This window comes from Grus americana, chromosome 9, assembly GCF_028858705.1.
Source record: "Grus americana isolate bGruAme1 chromosome 9, bGruAme1.mat, whole genome shotgun sequence".
Taxonomy (NCBI): domain Eukaryota; kingdom Metazoa; phylum Chordata; class Aves; order Gruiformes; family Gruidae; genus Grus; species Grus americana.
In genome coordinates this window covers 26,913,149-26,931,504 of record NC_072860.1, presented here as the reverse complement: position 1 = coordinate 26,931,504, position 18,356 = coordinate 26,913,149, and the positions used below count along the sequence as shown (strand labels likewise).

The 18,356-nt window shown below is 45.7% G+C and overlaps 1 protein-coding gene across 1 annotated transcript in view; it reads left to right on the top strand.

Moving 5' to 3' along the window:
* The first annotated feature begins 7,151 nt into the window (after positions 1 to 7,151).
* Positions 7,152 to 18,356, top strand: part of SCHIP1 (schwannomin interacting protein 1) — a 183,299-nt gene continuing 172,094 nt past the window's right edge. The window contains exon 1 of the mRNA XM_054835280.1: positions 7,152 to 7,267. Within this exon, the coding sequence (XP_054691255.1) occupies positions 7,259 to 7,267 (9 nt within the window). The 5' untranslated portion in view covers positions 7,152 to 7,258. The remainder of the gene's footprint in view (positions 7,268 to 18,356) is intronic.

The window sequence follows — 18,356 nt, the reverse complement described above, 5'->3', positions numbered from 1 at the left end:
CCACATTGCATGTCTCTTATCTGGCTAATTAGCTGGGTGAGAAAAGTACTCCTTTAGCTTTGCTGATTTAATTCCTGCTTTTAAGGCTATTTACAAAAGGGTTCACAGGTATTAGGTGAGGCACAGGAATGCAGGAACTCTTGGGTTTGGGCTGACTGGCTGTCTTAAAATCTGCTAGTCGGGAAGAGAGCCCTCATTATTTAAAGGAGCAAATGGGAATTAAGCAGATTGGATACAAGCAACTCGCACAGACCCTCGCTTTCACAGCTATGGCTGTTCGCATCCATCCTGCTCTCCCAGGCACCAAGCAGGAACCAGCTCTTCTTCCTTTCCATCTGCTGTCCCAAGGCCGTCCATCAAACGCTTGCCGCGGCCGTGCTGCTGGGCCATCAGCTCGTGGGAGCGTGGGGAAGGGCAAGCACGGCTCCCGGGGAGAGCAGAGCGGCTCTTCCTGCGCGGGGAGGTGGGGAAGAGGGGCGGAAGCACAGGACACCAAATAACTTCATGGAGAACTGGGTTTTGGGGGTGTGAAGAAGCACCGAGGGTTGGTTTTCTTCTCTTGGCATCAGTCTTTGGAGTCAACCGAGAGGACTGTAGTGCCCAGTGGGGGAACTGTCAATCTTGCCAGCTTTATTTTGTGCTGAAAAATCAGAGTTTCTGGCTGAGAGCAGATGCATGTGTACCCTTTGTGTGGCATGGTGGGAGGCGATCGTGCAGCCTGCTGGGGAGGGTTTCACGGTGCCTTGCCTGTGGCTTGCAAACTTTCTTGAAAAAGGCTTTGAGATGGAATTTTTGGGATGAATTTGCTCTTTTTTTCCCTTTTTTCTTTTTTTTTTTTTTTATACTCAGGTGATAATGTGGCAAGCTTAACTCTTGTGAGGCATCATCTGCAGCATCTGGAAAATGTCATACCTCCGTGGTGACTGCAGGGCAAAGAAAGTCCATCAGGTTTCTCAGTAATTCTGTTCATTCCTCCTTTAAACAAACTGGGTGTTAAAAAATCAGCATCTTCGCAGTGGCTGTCAAACAGCAGTGCTCAGGCTTCATTTACAGGAATAGGTGAATATTTATTTCCTAATTCACACAGTTGATTATGAAATTAAAAAAAAATGCTCTTAAAAACTAGGTTTGCTGTAGATGGAAAGGAGAACTCTCACTGCCCTGCGTGGAGGGGGGTCACCCCACCTGCGAGGGGCTCAGAGGGTGCAAAGTCCCCCGGGACCCCCAGGCAGGGCTGGAGGGAGGGCATGGGGAGGGGAGGCGGTTCGTTCTGCATCGGAGGGAGCTGGCATCATCATAGAAAATAGATCCTCCTTGCCTGATCTATAATTAGCTGACTTTGAATTATATGAAACCGCAGTTAATTTTAATTTCTGATAAAAATTGGCTAATAAAAATCGGATCTTTTTCTAATGGCGCATTATTATCTTACAGATAGAGTAATTCAGCTTATTAATTATTCCAAGATACCCAGGGCTTCTTTTCTTTAAGAAGAAGAAAATCCACATTTCTTTTTTTTCTCCGTGATCTTGTCTAGGATTAGTGAAAGCTGTCGCGGTAGGTCTCGTGTAACCGTGTTTTGCTGCAAAGCCCGGTTTGCCATCCCTCTCTTGGAGGGACACAGCTTGCGGCCATGGGATGCGCAGGGTCTGCCAGGAGGACACGAGTGCTGCGACGGGGTCACGACAGCCCATCCGTGTCTGGAGGAAGAAGCAATGAGTGCCATCAGCTGCCTAAAAAAAAATTGGGGCTGATGTCCAGGCAAAAAACCTGACTTCCATGAGGAGCCACCCAGTCATAACACGGCGAGGCGAGAGGAAAGTCCTTTTCCCTCTCCGCGCGTGGATTTGTGCATGAGATGGCTCATCCGTGGTAGGCAGATGGTTCAAGATTGCCGTTTACTTTGCTATTTCTTTCTTCTTCTGAATTGTCTTTATTTTAGTATGTGAAAAAGCAATGATGAACAAAACCTCACAAACCTGGTTAAACCCAAATCCTTCTGACAGAGCGTATAAAACGGAGCTGGCTGTAGCGCAGCAAGCAGGGGGTAAGCACGGGCGCGTCAGGGCAGCTGCAGCTCTGCCCGAGACCTTGGGTCCTCTCTTTTTTGCATAGGCAAATGACAGAAATGAGAGCTGGGATCTTGATAAAGCACGTGGCTCAAAGAGAAGTTTTCTGGTGATCTTTTTATTTATGGGAAAAATTAAATCTTTCTCTAGCCAATATTTTCCAGATTAGATAAGCACCTTTTTATGGACATAACTTCAGTGTTATTAAAAAATGAGCATGCCTGGAAATCAAAATGTGAACCAAAGACTGAATTTGGAAATGGTAAGGTCAGTGGAAGCTGCGGGGGGGGGGGGGGGTGCAACGTCCCTGGGATGTCCTGGGGAAAGGGGTCCGGCGCTCCCCGAGCCCCTGGCACCAGTCGATCGCAAATTTTTGGCACTGGAACTGGGTTTTGACAGCAAGGGAGAAGCGCAAACGACTCATTTTCATTCGTTAGTTATGTACCTTATATTATATAAGTCTATACAAACGATACTGCTCTCTGCAAAACTGCTCAAAGAAGGGAGACAGAGGTTTCAAGTCAATCATCTGCTATTATAAATCGAAAGGAACTTTGTCAAGTGTCTAAAGGCAGAAATCCAACGCTCTGAGAAAAAAACCTCGGGCGCACATAAAGGACGTGTAGCAGAGACCTTAAAGCCGTTTCAGGCCAAGGTGTTTTGAGTTCTGTCTTTGCTGTGAGAAAAACAATTGCACGTCAAGCTAGATGAAGAAGTGCTGGAGCTGGAAGTTCCGGCTGTGCTGGCGCGGTTGTTGGGGCACGCTGGCTAAGAGAAGTGATGTGCACAGCAGGCTGTCAGAGAGAAAATACAAAACCAGCAAACCCCCCCCCCCCCAGCCTCAAATGACATTAGCTCCGAGCAAAACATGCTTCATCAGCTCGGCAACTTTCATCACCTATTGGCAACGATCCCTCTTCAGTCACAGGGAGACAGAGGACAAATTAAAAAAAAAAAAAAAAAAAAGAAGTAATCTGCTGGGCATGTGATACATTTCAGACTTTGAGTGCAATATGTAATTTAGGCAGAATCCAGCTGAGGAAAATCCCTTGTACAGCTCATACTCACGCGCTGGTTCTCTGCTACCGCTCCTTCCTCTGCGCAGCCCCTCGGCGCCTGTAGCTCTAACAGGTTATGACAGGTTCAGCACCTTCCCAGTCAAAAAAAGCGCGTGTTTCTTTTCACATGCCAAAATATTTGACAGAAACGGATGTTGTAAATGCACCAGTGTAGGCTGAGGACGGGATGCTTTCCAAATATTTACTCGTGTTCGTTGCGAGGTGATGCTGGGTCCGCGTGGCTGCATCGCAGGTGGCAGGGACTGCACGTGGAAAAGTCTTGTGGTGCAAAGAAGTAACTCGGTGAGTTAGTTTTGCAAAAGGCAGAGTTGTTTGTGTTGGGACAGCTTTCGTCCCCAGCTCTCCCCACGGTGTGGAGGGATGCTTTAAAATTGATGGACTCTTGCACAAAACCCAGGAACATTTTCCCATGGTGCAATTACTCCACGGGTTAAATCCTGCAAGCGATAGGAGAGTCTTTTTAATTTCAATCCTTAGCAAGGACCATTGATCATCTGGTCTGACCTTTTCTTCATCACAGGCCATTAAGCCTCACCCGGGTGCCTCTGTATTAAGCCCACAGACATCAGTTAGACCAAAGCGTTGCAGTCCTTGAGAAACTCCCTGTGCCACAGGGGCGCGAGGTGCCTGGAGGGGCAGAGAACTCCTCAAATAAGATGTATTATCCTACCGTTCCCAGGTTTCACTCCCTCCGTGCAATCAGAGATTTCATCCGTTTATATAACCCCGATGTGTTTTCTTAATTTTTGATGAGGTTGCTTGCTAGATGGTGAAACTGTCTGCTTTGGTCTTTATGTCATAGAATCATAGAGTCATAGAGTCATAGAATCTCCTGAGTTGGAAGGGACCCGTAAGGATCAGATCTCCTGCCACAGCACCGAGAAGGGCTGGGGGGAGCCGCTGGTGTTACAGGGGCTGTGAGTGAGCAAGCGCAGCTATTGCTTGTGGTTAGGGTGGGAGAATTATTTTAATAATATGGATTATTATTATTTAATAATAATTTTAATAAATGGGATGCAGGAAGTGTGATGCAAATCAATGCCGCCAGTGAAAATACCTCTCAGGTGAAGGTAAAAGAAGATGCATGGAAAAGCCAACTCACCACAAAAAATATTCCAGCAAAAGATGGGTTAAATTCAATGAGTTCCAAACTGAGAAAAATAATTTGGGGAGAAACTGAGGGAAATGTGGAGTGTAAATGGGTGGTAAATGAGCACGGAGGAATTGTTAGAAAGTCAACATGGATTCACGTTAAAACCCACAAACGCGAGAGGTGTGAAAAGCGGATGCTGTCCCCCGCCTGCCTGGCTCCCTCGGCCGTCCCCATCCCAGGGGCACGCTCCAGGGCGGCTGCTGCCAGTACCTTTCTCTTCGTTATTTATTAATAAATAAGGGAATGGGGCTTTGCTGCCGCTTTGCGTGCGAGTCAAAGCAGGCTTGCTCTCCGTTCAAGCACTGCAAGCTCGGTCTGGCCTTGGGAATTCAAACTTTGTTCTGTTTCCTACTAGCTGCCAGCAACGAGATCCCCGGCCGAGGAGCCGGTGGGTGACTGTGCTGGTTGACCAGGCAGACGAGGAGACAGCTCGCCCCGCTGCAGCATCCCGCGCTCTGCCCCGAACCCCCCCAACCCGGGATCCTGCCGGGAAACCCTGCGTGGGTTTTAACCCGGTTCCCAGGTTTCAGCCGACGCTCGCTCTGTCGCTGCGTCAGTCTTCAGTTTCCGACATTCATGTTGTCAGCCTGCGGTTTGCTTGGTAATTTCAGTCCAACTTGGGGGGAGAAAAAGGCATCAGCCCCGTGGTCAAAGTGGGGCTTGCCAGCAGCTTTAGACAAAAATGTCCAGTATCAACCCGAATGCAATGGTACGTGCAGTCTGCAAATCGCCGCTTTTGCCTTCGACACGAGTGGTGCCTGGGACAGTTTCTTCATGTCCCGAAATGCCTGATCTTCCCTACTCCGTTACAGATACCGCCTTTAGCTCGTACTAACGATGCTGTTAACAGCCAGGTTATCTAGCAATACAAATACCAGTATTCCCTGGTGCGAAATGCAGATTTGCAATGCAAACCAGAGAGTAAGTTTTGGACAGAGTCCTCAGCTTGTGTTTCAGGAGCTGTGTTGCGGTGGGTTGGTTGTTCAGCCACCACCAGGACACCTCCTCCTTCCCAGCCCACCCGTGGCTTCAGTGTGCGTGTCCGTGGGGAAGAAACGGGCTGCGATGCTGAGCGGGACGCGCAGCCAGCCCCAGGATCTGCAGCATCCCCAGCCAGGATGCTTTGGCCCGGAGCTCCCCTCCAGCTGCAGCGTGCCGCCGCCTTTGGGGGCAGAGGGTACGAGAGAAGAGCAATGGGATTATGTGGAAAACGCCTTTGTGCTTATCCGGATGGCAGATGGAGGTGGCCGGTGATTACCAAACGCAGCCACGTTCCCAGCGCCGGGGCAGCGGGGACAGCCTGGGCTCCGGCAGCCGCACGGTGCCTTGCTGAACTCGACATCGACACAGCTGGGCACAGCTGGCGCCTCTCGGCCGCTCCATCTGCAGGGCTGGAGCTGAAAACTGGAGATGAACCAAATGCTGTAGCGTCACTGACGTTAAGGGTGTTTCTGCTTCTATATATCCAGAAATAGGTGGCAAATATTTTGCTCTTTGTCATGGAGCTCTTCTGCCTTCCTCGGCATCGCCGTCTGTGTCACTAATGAATTCTTGTTTGTTTGTGACTGTTTGATTTTCTTCCCGCAGAGGACTGATTTATTAATAGGAAGAAAACAAGCAATAAAGAATCCCTCCAGTTATTTAGCTTAGCTTGACTTCGTACTCTTCTTTGTTAGCTAAATTAAAGCAATCCAAAGCTACAGGAACCTTACTTCTAATTTGGAGAGCTGTAATTATTAGCAGCTATATTTACCAAGACACCGTCTGAACTTGTAACCAGATTTTAAATGAGTGCATTATCAGGGTAGGGAATAAAAGAAGCTGAATTCAGTTACGCGGTTTAACCCACACTGCGTGGAGCCTCTTTTCCCTTTTTATGCCAAGAAAGTGTTTATTTACAAATTTTCCATGAGTTGACATTCACTTTGCATACACGACTGCAAAATATCTAAACACAGCAGACTGCACATCCCTGAGACGTGCTGGAGCCGGGGTTCAGTGCAAAACATCAAAAATTAAACATAATCACTACCAGCATTTAAAAAAAAAAACCCACCAATTTTTGCATTTTCCGCAAATTCAGATTTAAACACTTTCTTAGTGATCGTGGTTGCTTACACCTTACAGAGTCTTTTGACCTATGAGAAATTTGCAGCTAGCAATATTTCTTCCTTATTTTTTATTATGGACTTGTTTATTTTCCTTCTATTGGCTGAAAAATGCATAAATGTTTGGACAAGTCTAGTCTCAGTGTGTTGCCACGTGCTTGAAAGCATCTGAATTATCTCTGTAAAATGTCTTGTAGCTTCCTGGCAGTACTAGGACCAAACCTAAATAAATTTGTTTATGTGTCTAAAGCAGGTTATAAACCCCGGTGAATCCGCTTTGATACATAACAGGAGTTGCCACTGTACCTCTGTGCCGGGTTTAATAAAATTCACAGCGAATAGCTGACAGAGTGAGCCATTTGAAGTTTGTGCTGGCACCTTGGCTTATAGATACACGTATATGTGTGTGTGTACATACCTACCACGCTGGTTAATTTTCGATCCAGCATTGTTCCTAAATGAGCCTCGTAAAAATCAGCTGAGCCGCAACCTGCACATCTTTGCGCAACGATTAGAGCAGGATCCAAATCCACCTGTAAATTCAAGTTTCCCTTCATTTCCATCGCTATACGTCTCTGAATGACAGCGAATTCATCCCTGCGCTGGAGACTTGCCAGAAGTTTCTCATCTTGCTGTCTGTGGGCTGCTCGCTCCCGCTCTGGCTCTTTTTTTTTTTTTTTTCTTTGAGGTTTTTCTGATGCCTATAGAGTGAGCTCAACTCAAAGGTTTGCAGCTTCGCTCTCGCCTGCTATTCTGTAAGAGCCAGCCTGGGCGCCGGTACAGTCAGGAATAGTGCGTGAACGTCGGATTTCTGCCTTATTTCCCTGCAGGTGACTCGGAAACTTCACAATGCGGCTGGTAATGTATTTCATTTTCTAAATAAATACTGAAGCGTTCCTCTTGTGCAGCTTTGTCAGCTTTTGGATAGACTGGCTTTCTTAGAACTAATTAAATGACGAGATGTCGGGGGGTGGCGGATGCCTACTGGGACATGGATGCTGTTTGTTTTACTCGCCAGCCAGAGATGTACAGGCAGATTTCCTCAAGCAATCTTAAATCAAGCAGCACTTTTTCCTTTCAATAAGGAGGCTTGAACAAACACAGAGCAGCAGACGCGATTCCTAATGCGCACAGAGCTGCAGTAAGTTTATTAGGGAAACCAAAAATTTAAGGCTGTGTTATGTTGTCAGCTTGGAAAGGAGAGAATGAGCTTCATGTGCTAACAATTTAAAAGCGTGTTTGAAAGAGATGCCTGAGGATTCAGAGGGCTCTGCTGAGCAGTGGTCATGCTGCTGTGGCAGAATTTCTGTGGGTTTAACTGCCCTTTTCTTTTTGCTCTGCAATTATTGGGAAAGACCGCGGCTACGGTTCATGGGGTAACCCTCCAGGGCTTTTCAGCTCCGGAATTCAGCGGGCGTTTCAGCTCCTCTAAGCACAAGCCCTTGAAGAGGTGCAGATCAACGCAGGGCTCCTGTAGCCAAGAGTTCGGCTGTTTGTCAACATGTGAAATCTCCCAGCTTTTGTCGGGTGCGGTACGGGCAGCGTGCTAGATTCGTATGAAGTCATCCAGGAAACGCTGCGGGGACCAATCCTGGCTCTGACAGTGGTTAAAGGACTGAAGTAATTAATCTCAGATTGATTTTTTTTTTTTTTTTTTTTTTTTGGCATTCCTAACATAGTAGTTGTGACAGGCAGAGATTTAGTTCGGGGAGGGTAGTTGTACGTATTTAGCATCAGCCCTCTTTTAAGAGCAAATTCTGTCTGTCTGCCTTTAGCAGGACTTCCCTCAAGAGCAGCTTGTGCAGTGTGTTATCTTTACACCTGATGCAAAACTGTACCTCAGCTCAGCACAGTGCAGAAATAGCCCCCGAGGCTTTTTCATTTTCTTCTGCTTCCAAGCAGACCGCTTAAATGTTGTATGCGAGCTTACAAAGCTATCCATCAGAAGACAATGTATTGAAATGACTATATGTAAACACCGCGGGGTAATAAATAAAACGAGGTGCTATTAACTCTGAAGAGATAGAGCGGAGTAACGTGCTCCTGAGACAACGCATGGGAGTTAAAGGGAATTGTGGTTGGTAGCTCAGGCATTTCACGGCAAGGTTTCTGACGCAGCAGGTGAGGATACATCCTGCACAGGCAATTCCTCACCGCGCGGCATCCGCTGCTTCTCTTAATTCAGTGGGAAAGGAGGAGGAGGTTTAACGTGTCGTTATTGATATATCTGACACGGCACAGAAGATATGGCTCTTAGTTCTCGTGTGGGTGGATGTAAATAAGCAAATATTGAATTATCATTTCACAAAGCTGAAATTAATCTGAGCTTTTATGTTTTCCAGGACAACTTGTCAGACAATGTAAACTAATTTGCTAAATTGCACAGGAAAAAAAGAATGCGTTAGGAATATCTAATTTACGGAGAGTCGAATATATTTTGATTCCTTTTATTGCCTGTTTCAAGTTTTTCAGCTTTCCAAAAGGCTAGATAAGCTCTATAGGTAGTCTTCTAAATTAAAGACAGAATTTACCTTTGTAGTAAGATGCTAGGATTCACTTAACGTTCACCGCACAGCTCTGTAAAGCCTCGCGCATTGTGTCAAATACTTTTCTCACCAGCTTGCATTTCGAAGTACAGATACTATAGGAGACCTTCACTTGATTTAAATCTCTGGTCTCTTAAAATGCTGATTTTATGTTACTTAAGGGTCCTTTGCGTTCTTACTCTTGCAGTTTTTGAACTCATGTAATCTTAATAAAACCGAGGAGACTATTTATATGCCCAGAGGCTAGATCATCTGTTTTGTGTTTAAAAGCTTGTATAGACCTGAAATACAGAAATGAGATCAAATGCAAGGAAAACATTTGTACTTATAGTAATTTCCCTGGATGCCAAAGAAAATACAGTAACGAATGCCCTTGTTTGTTAGTAAGCTCTCTGAAGGTGACGTCTTACTCTTTCAGAATACCTGTAACTATTGTGCAGGCTGGTAACTGTGTGTAAGCTTCACAGTAAAACCAATATTTAACACTTTTTACATCTGAAAAGCCTGCGTTGTAGCATCCTGGAGTATTAGAAAGGCAGTAACTCAGGTGGGTGGGAGAAGTGTAGCCTCCAGATGTTGTCCCAGGTCGCCGTGCTGTCCACTGAGCAACGGGGGCTGTTACCTGGGTCCAAATACACTCCTCTACAACAGGTTGGATAAGTAAACGCAGTATGCAAAATCACCCGCAGCAACGCCAGGGGCAACATGAAAATTTCTCATGAAACAATGATGTCATGGGGACTTTAACTGGAGTTTGGTCATGAGACAGATGGAGTCAGCTCTGCTCTCCCTGGATTCGGCAGAAGGCAGATGTGGAGACAATCATCTCATTCAGCAGGGTCAGATCCTTCGAACAGTATATCATGTGTTTTTTGAGAAAAAGTAGCGTTTGGGGAAATACCTGCTAGGCAAGGGTAATGATCAGGTCTCTTCTTCAACATCTCTATAAGAATGGGAGAGTCAACTGAACTTAGACAATACTTCATTTAAAGGTGCGTCAAATAAATGAAGATAGACGTGGCCTAAAATTGTCCTTAGGAAACTTGTGAACGGTGATAAACTGGTGCTGGTAGAACCAGGCTAACGTGACATGGTTTGTATGGAGACGCTGAAATGGGCCGTTAGACTGGACTGAACGATCCAGACCGAGCTGTTGGGAGACAAAGTGGAAAGAAGCTCCCAGCCTGTACGACCGGGTGCGTTTCCCAGGCATTCTGCATGAGGGATGTAGAAACCCCCTGAAGCAAAAGGCTTCAAAGCGGAGGCAGGTACCTTTGGAGATGGCATTTCACCCCGAGCATCGCCTCTAACAATGTCAGTCCTCCTGCCCACCACGATGGCTCGGACGAGCTGGATCCTGGGAAGATCCTAAAAGTGAAATTCATATAATTTGACTAAATGGGAAAGGGTTGGGAATATAAACCACTCATCGGTCTGGAACTCTGTAGTTTTCAAGGGAGGGAATTGCAAAGAATTATTTACCATGGTAGGAAGAGATGTAATGAGTAAGACGATAAAGGCATAGTTATGCTGAGTATAGGCAAATTTCCCCGTTGTAGGGTCATTTTTATGGTACACAAAATAACCTCTACAGGGAGCCAAATGAAATCTTACTACTTAAGCTCTGAAAAAAGAGCTGTCACAAGCCCTGTGCCCAAATGAATATGGCACACATTGGATCGGGTAACTGGATTCATTTTAAAAAAAATCTCTATTACCATTCTGTGGCAAAAGGAATTTGTAGTAAAACTTGAAGTTATTTTCAGAATTCAATGAGGTGTTTAAATAGGACTATTAAATTATGAGTGTTTAAAACACCTATAAAATGTGGGTCTTCAACAGGATTGTTAAATGCAAAGCATAGCTGTGGTGCATTTCAACATCAGCAACGCTGTCCAACCTTTCTGGCAAGAAATTAGCACAATAAAACCAGGAGAACATGGTGAACTTCTCCAGTAATTCTTGCCCAGGACTGAGAATATTGTATCTGATGTTCTGTGCGAGCCAGCTGGATGTGGAGATTGGTGCAATCAACCCACCGTGCCCAATTTTAACTGACATATCTGAAAACAGCTAAGCTACTTAAATGCAAAGGCATTTGCAGGAAAGCGCTCCTGAGCCCTTGGCCTCTCTGAGGGGTGGCAGCACGGTTGCCAGTCACTTTATGGAATTACCCGAAAGTACTTGTAAAAACACTTTGTGGTAGCGGTACAATTCGCAGCGGCACGAATCCACCGCTCCCACCAGCAAGAGGTTTTGTTGAACTTTCTCTGCCCCAATCTCCCCTTCCCACCCAGGCAAACAGCAGAGGAGCAAGAGGAAATTAAATGTGTTGGTGGTCTCCGAGCACGTTTCCTTCCCGGGAGGTTTAGTTTTTGCAGCAATTCTGAGGTTTTATGAAACACTCTCATCTTAGTCCATTGAATACTACCTCAGTGCATTGAGCTAAAACTAAGAGAAGCTTCTGCTGCAGGGCTTTCTGTTGTAATTACTCTTATTGCTGCACCTGAAATACCTGTAATTAGCCCCAGCCTGGCTGGCTGAGGGTGTAGGAAGCCAATTACTGAGGTGCCAGCATCTCCACCCCAGTGGGGTGGGAGCCAGTGCTGCTCCCTTCCTTGCCTGGCCCCTTGGGTAGGAGCCAGTGCCTCCTGGAGCAGGGAGAGGGCAGGTTTGCCTTTCCATCGCCAGATGTTAGAGCTGTCCTCTGCCTTCTGTTTCACCGTTGTACTTGAGTGGTGGTCGGAAAAAACAGGTAAGAGAGTGTTATTCCTCTTCTTGGAAAGGCTGGGGACGTGAGTGCTGTGCCTGCTTGCAGGGGAGGGCTCTCCTGCGGTTATTTGTCTTTCACACTTGCACCTTAAAGGAAGGAATACTAAAGCGTGTTGGGGGGGGGGGGGGTATGTGTAACTTGTCATGTAGAAATAACGCGCAGACTCTGGAGAGAGAGGGCTGCTTCTCTCAGGTGCTCCCTGCCTGCACGGGTCCCGGGTGGGTCTGGCGTGCCATTGCCTTCATGCCGTGGCTCTCTGGGAAAGCAGGCTTGCTCCCCAGGTTGTGGCGAGGTGGGAGTGGGAAAGTCTGTTGAGATGCTGTTGGGCAGCACCTGCTTTTCTGAGCAGGCAGGTTACAACCGTGTTGGCTACGCAAAGCTTCTGTGACTCCCTGGACTGGACTTTGAGATTGTGACCTAAAGCTGAGTTACCTCCACAGAGCCTACGGCCAGCGCGTTTCCTTTGGTTAGATGTCAGTAACGCGTACCTGACCTGGCCTCGGCTGCGGTACTGCTTCCAAATTAATGACTGATTGATAAAAGTTTTATACGAGGGAACGGGCAGCACTTTGTAATGTTGTTCACATGGTATGTTTGTCTTCCTGAAGAACACAAGGAAATATTTTTCCTTGGGGACAGATATTTGCTAAACTCCAGATTTGAGAGGAAGCACTTTGCCCTGATCACAAACTGGGGAAAAGAGGGGGAAAAAAAAAAAAAAGCCTTTTGTTCTCAACTATACCAAATGCACAAAGCTAGTCTGTTAGTGTGCGCTGATGCTGGGAATGTTGCTCTCGTCCATGCTCTCCATCCGCTATGGCCTCGTGAAGGGGTGCTGCCAGGGCCTCCTGGGCATCGATGGGACTGAGGATGGTCCCACCACAGGTCCTCCCCGATGGAGCAAGAATCACCAGGGACGAGCTGTGACCAGGTCTGGAAGGGACCAGGGGTTTAGCGAGGGAAGGGTCTGAAAGCTCCTGCCTCTTGGTCCAGAAGCTACATACCATTTTGGTACCTGGAGATGGTGTGATACCTGTTTGGTACTGTTCTAGTGAAAGATCCGTGGTACTGGTGCTTCCAAACCATGAGTGCTGTCAGAAATTTTCTGATATTTTTACAGAACACAGTGTTACAGATGGGTGAGATGGGGTGCAGGTATGAATTGTGATCTGTAGTCCTGCTGAATCTTTTAGTGTGGGCAGGGCTGGGGCTGGAAAGCTCATGGTGGTGAGACGTGGCTGCACCCACGCGTGGGTGGGTTTTGGCCGTGCCCGACACTCCTGCCAAGGGAGTTGGGTCGTGACAGTAACAAGGACACAAAGGACACCATGATATTCCATCTGGTGGTGTTCTGCTCCAAGCCATGGTCATCCTGCTTGGCGTATTTGGAGTGCCAGCAGCGTCTCTCATCTCGTATCTCACGTTGTTCTCTGCTGTTTCTCTCTCAGTGCTGAGCAATGGCAACCGAGTTTGGGAGCTTGGCTAGCGTTCCCAGCGGCATCAGCTGGTGTAAGGAAGGATGTTAGCTCTGCTCACAAACTTGCTCTCTCCCACAAGAGGAAAAATAAACAAACACACTGGGAAGTTGAAACAGGTGATTTTTTTCCCCCTTTAGTTTCAGGGCAAAATATTTTTAATTTTCTGTACTAAAGCTATGTTGGGCAGTGCTGTGCCTTGTGGAAGTGTTGCAGGGGTTACCTGCAGCCAAATTTAATCGTAGATAAATGAATGCTGTTTGCAAGCTGCTGCACAGTAATGTTTGAGTGAGATGTGATGTGGTACGGTACTGTAAAGCTTTTAATCATCTTTGGATACTCTTTTGAGGGATGCTCTCCATAAAATATTAGTCCCTGCCCTTCAGAGCTTCAGCTTTCCTGCTGGGTAAATTGTACGGTAGGAAATATCTATTTCCAGGGGCTCACAATCAACTTCTACTGGTTTGAGAGTAAGTCGCAAGGACTGCGTGTCTCCTGTCCAGAGGCAGGTCTGGTTGCAACTGCTCAGAATGGAAGCTTTTACTTATAGAAAATATAAGTTGTTCCTAGTCCAACAGGAGTGTTTTGAGAAACTCCTAAGGAAAAGGTAAATCAATTTGTAAAAAACTGAAAGATACTTTTAATTTTATTGAAAGAAAACCTAACAGACTCTCTTGCAGGATTTTCTATGCTGGCTTTGTTTAAGGAACAGAAGCATCTTTATACAGTGCTGGAATACATTAAAAAAAATACAGTTTCCAACACCTCACAACTCTGATCTAATGATCAGAAATAAGGAAAGTCCTTCTGGAGTGACTTACCCTCCACCTTCCGCAAGTCCTACCATACGTTCATCCATGTTAGGAGTCTTAACTCCGGTGTGTTAACTTAGAGCATCTTGCTTATTCTTGATAAGCACGAAACAAATTAGGGCACGTTAACAGCTACTGCAGCCCTGCCTCAGATCGCCTCTTGGCAGATATCCTCGCATCAGTGTCTGCAGTGCCGGAGGTAGCTGAGCTCGATCTTTCTTTTGCCATCCTGGGCGTAATCCCAGAAACATTAGGTTTGGAAATCTTTCAGCAGAAATGGCTGGTGATTACGCTAGCTGCCTGTCAACACGTCCCTCGCCAGGAAGCAGCAGGAATAACGGCCACGCCTCAACAAATGGCCTAACGAGACGAATGCACGGCCATTTGGAAACAGGGTAGGCATGAGTGCAAAGCAAACCCAACAGCCCTTGTATTTCCTTTTAGACCCTTAACACTCTGTTTTCTTGCTCTTGGTAGACCAGTTTTGAATAAGCAACTACTACTGGTGGTGGTACTTGAGTACCAGTCAGACACTGGTGTTGCGGGAGGAGCTCAAGGGCTGATGATGGGTGGCCTTTGCTAGTTCCCGAGCTGACCCATCTCTGCTGGTATGATGTGACGTGGCCAGCTCTCCCAACAGCCCATCTTGCGTAATGTAAGATATTGCAGGCTTTCATATTTAAGCCAGGAAATAAATGACTCTTATGAAAGCACAAGAAAAAAAAGTACCTAGAATGCAAGCTCAAAGGATGTGGAGATTAGCAGGGCATCACAACCTGTAAAACAGTGAAGGGCAACCAAGGATGTTCCTGGTGAGCTATTCCCATCGCTGACCTGTTGGTACCCGCTCCAGACAGGAGTGGGTCACGGTGGACGTGCCTCTGTCACCAGCTGTAGGACTTGTCTTTTCCTTCTTGTTTTCACATCCTTCTCCAGGATGAAGCTGCAGCTGCAAAGGTCACCAGATGTCAGATGCCGCAAGTCGGTGGTGTTATCCTTGGAAGAAAATTGCATCACTTAAGCTAATGACCAAATGGCATTTCTCCTCTGAAAAATTACATACCTGGGCTCTCTAGGAACACAGAGTGCACAGCTTTGAAAGCAAAGTCGTTCCTAAGGCATTTTGAGCGATGTGATTTAGTTAACCTACTTCCTAAAGCACAATTAAGTGTAGCTGAATAATGGCTGTATAGGGATGACCTTTCCTCAAAAAAATCTGGTCCTCATGCATTTGGTATTTCACTAAGAAGGTTTTCACAGCAGCTAGCATATGGTCAATGCTCAAAGAGCTACCAAAGTCATTCCCTGAGAGGGTGGGCTACTCTCCGCTCTTGATTTCATCTCGGCCGCAGAAGGGTTAGCGTGCGTGAGCTGCTGCCAGAGCATCCTCCCTTCAATTCATCAGCTTCGTGGAAAGCAAAGGAATTAAAATCTTTGGAGCTCTGACACAGTTTGAAGGCGTGGGGAAGCAGGGGTGTTTGGGAGCGTTGTCTGGTCTGTAGGTATCTGCTGGAGGGGATGACAGGCAGAGCGGCTTCCAGGTTTTGTGGGCTCGGTTTTTGATGCTTTTTTTTTTTTTTTTTTTGCTTTCCCTTCCTCTCCCCCTGTTGTAAGAGGATGAGTGAACAGATGTTCCCCTTTTGTATGTTCCCAGCAGTTCATATCTTACTCTGGTTTCATATCAGTAAAAGTTTGGTCTGGTTTCTGAGTACTTTCAGGATGCAAAATTCTTAATTCATCCCTTTCTTTTCTGTGACACTTCCACATCATTTCTTAATAGAACTCCTCTACTCAGTGCAAGTGAACAAGTTTTGAAATGTTGTAGTCAAAAATGTGACCTCAGCTCTGATTTCCCAAACTGGTGGGTCGTCTCTGAGTCTCTAGCGTGAATCCCAAAGGCAGGCTTTAGCATAGCTCTATGCCATCAAAAAAAGTACTGAAAGAGCAAAACCTGAAAAGGGAAGATTGGCTAAAATTGCACTTTGCAGATTCACAGAGACTTTTGCATCCGATCTGCTGGCGGGGTCAGATGAGATATTGTTGATGCATCAGTATTAAGAAGAGCTTGCTGTTTGTTTTCCAGCTCCACTTTTCACAGAAATATTCTTGCTTCACATTTTTGATGAAAAATGTATTTCTGGCTGCCTGTGTTTGCAGAGGGTAGCTTACAAACGTGAAGCCCAAAGGCTCAAAAACCCCAAGGCACATAACGCACCAGTATTTACGGCTGTTTAGAGTCACTCTTTTTTAATTGTTTCATGACATTTGGTGGTTTGGTTTATGGATTTTGAATTACAACATGCTGGTTTTGAAGTATCTTGCAAATTACTAAAACTGGATCAGATTTTGTAGGTTAATAGTAAATGCTATAAACTGCCATTTGAAAAACATTAATTTTTTTAAACATAGAATTATCTCAAAACAGGATTTATAAAATATATTTCCTCCCATCTCACAAATTACTTGGAAAATATTTAAGGAAAGAAGAAATAGAAAGTAAAATTGAAAGCTTTGATGTCAGTTTTTCTCTATTTTTATCTTTCTCCTCACTTTTTATCTCATTCCCATTCCAAGTCTTTCATGCAGTGACTGAGGACAGCATTCCTTGTCCTTTATATAAAATGTAATAGATGGCTTATTTTTAACTATTTTGCTATATCGTGTAACCATCTAGATTTACCAGCCACTATGTGCGTTATACCGGCAATGGGCAGTCTCAAGGAGAGAAAAAAAAATAATCTTTCTGTTCTTACTTTCTTTTTGTTTATTTTTTTTTAAAAAAACCTGTCTTTTACTGAAGCCACAGGCTTGGGGTGCTGCACTGGCCATTGTGCAGAAGTGTCCCCAGCGCAGCGGTGGCAGCAGTAGCCTAGATCCCAAGCAGTGGTGGCCGGGACAGGTGACATCCTCTTAGGTGAACCTCACAGTCCAGAGGCTTAGGTGGGCTCACATCCTTCTGTGGTAACCTATCCATCACGTTGGCCTTTCTCCCTGTACCTCTAGACCTGTCTTGCCCTTGGCATACTGCTGAGCTGTATGTTCTTCTGCCAAGGAGCTCCTAAGCTCAGGTCCCATTGAGTGGGACTGTATCTTCTGGTCATATTTGAATTTGCCACTTTTCAACGAATGCCAATATTCAGTCTTGAAAGCTGCTGGCCTACTGTCCCTGGGTACCACTCCTCTCCATCCTCTTTTGGGTGGGAAAATCTCCAACGCTTTCTCTGCGGATGAGAAGTTTTCTCCATAGCCTGGCCAGTCTGGTGACTCTTCTGCAGGCTGTTGCTTCTCAGTGAAGGAACCTGGGCCTAATATTCCAGCTGTAGGAACGTTGCTACTAGGTTTGCATGTAAATCTAATTATAGCCTCCAGTGTCTGTTGCATTTTGCTCATTAATGGTAAGTTTAATCTGCTCTCAAGTTCACCAAATTTCAGCATTCTTTACGGTCTTCGTTAGGTTTGACTGAATATTAGTACCATCTGCAAATCTTGCACCCTTGCTGCTCATCTGTTTTTCTGTATCATTAATAAGAGTAATACTATGGAGCTCTGTCAAGCTTTTTTCAAGCTGTGAAAGTTTTGCTCATTTTATTCCAGAATGCTACAGATATGTCCTGATATTCAAGCAGGGAATTCATTTACACGCCATGTATAGCTCAGCTACCCCTCAGCTACTGCCGTTTTGTCCCTCTTTCAGAACACTATTTACACTTAAAAAACAGTTGAACAATATTTGTCTAAACCAGTTTATTTAAAAACCCAATGTAAACCAGCCGCTTTAAGAAATACATAGATGCTTCAGAGGAGTTTCCTGTTAATACTTTAAACAGCTTCAATTAACCTGTTTTTAAAGCATTTAAAGTGTTTTATATGCTCATAACTGAATAAATGAGCAGTTCTTTAAGCAAGCTTTTGTTTAAGACAATATCTGCAGCTTGCGCATCTCCTGTAGAAACACACAGTTGCTGGGTGAGAGTAATTTTTAGGTCATGCTGCATTTGTGCTCCATGGCAAAGAGTCTTGATTCTGGTAAAAGGTTCCTGGATTTTAGGCATATCTTAAAGAATTTATTTTCCTTTAGCAAAAGCTCGTTGCACAAAGGTAATTTGGTACCAGCAGTGCTCCTAGGTGGGCAACTTTTGATTTATATGGAAATAAAAGTGGCAGAGCAATACAATTTCCTACCTCAGGAAGCATCTCCCCTGCCGTTCTCTTGTCATTCTGAACGAGGCCACTCTCGCTGGTTCTCACGGCGTACGCCGAAGCGCTCAAACCCCTTAATGTTGCTGGCCCTGTGGCATCTGTACAGAACTTGAATTGTTCACTTGCCAGAGCTGATGCAGG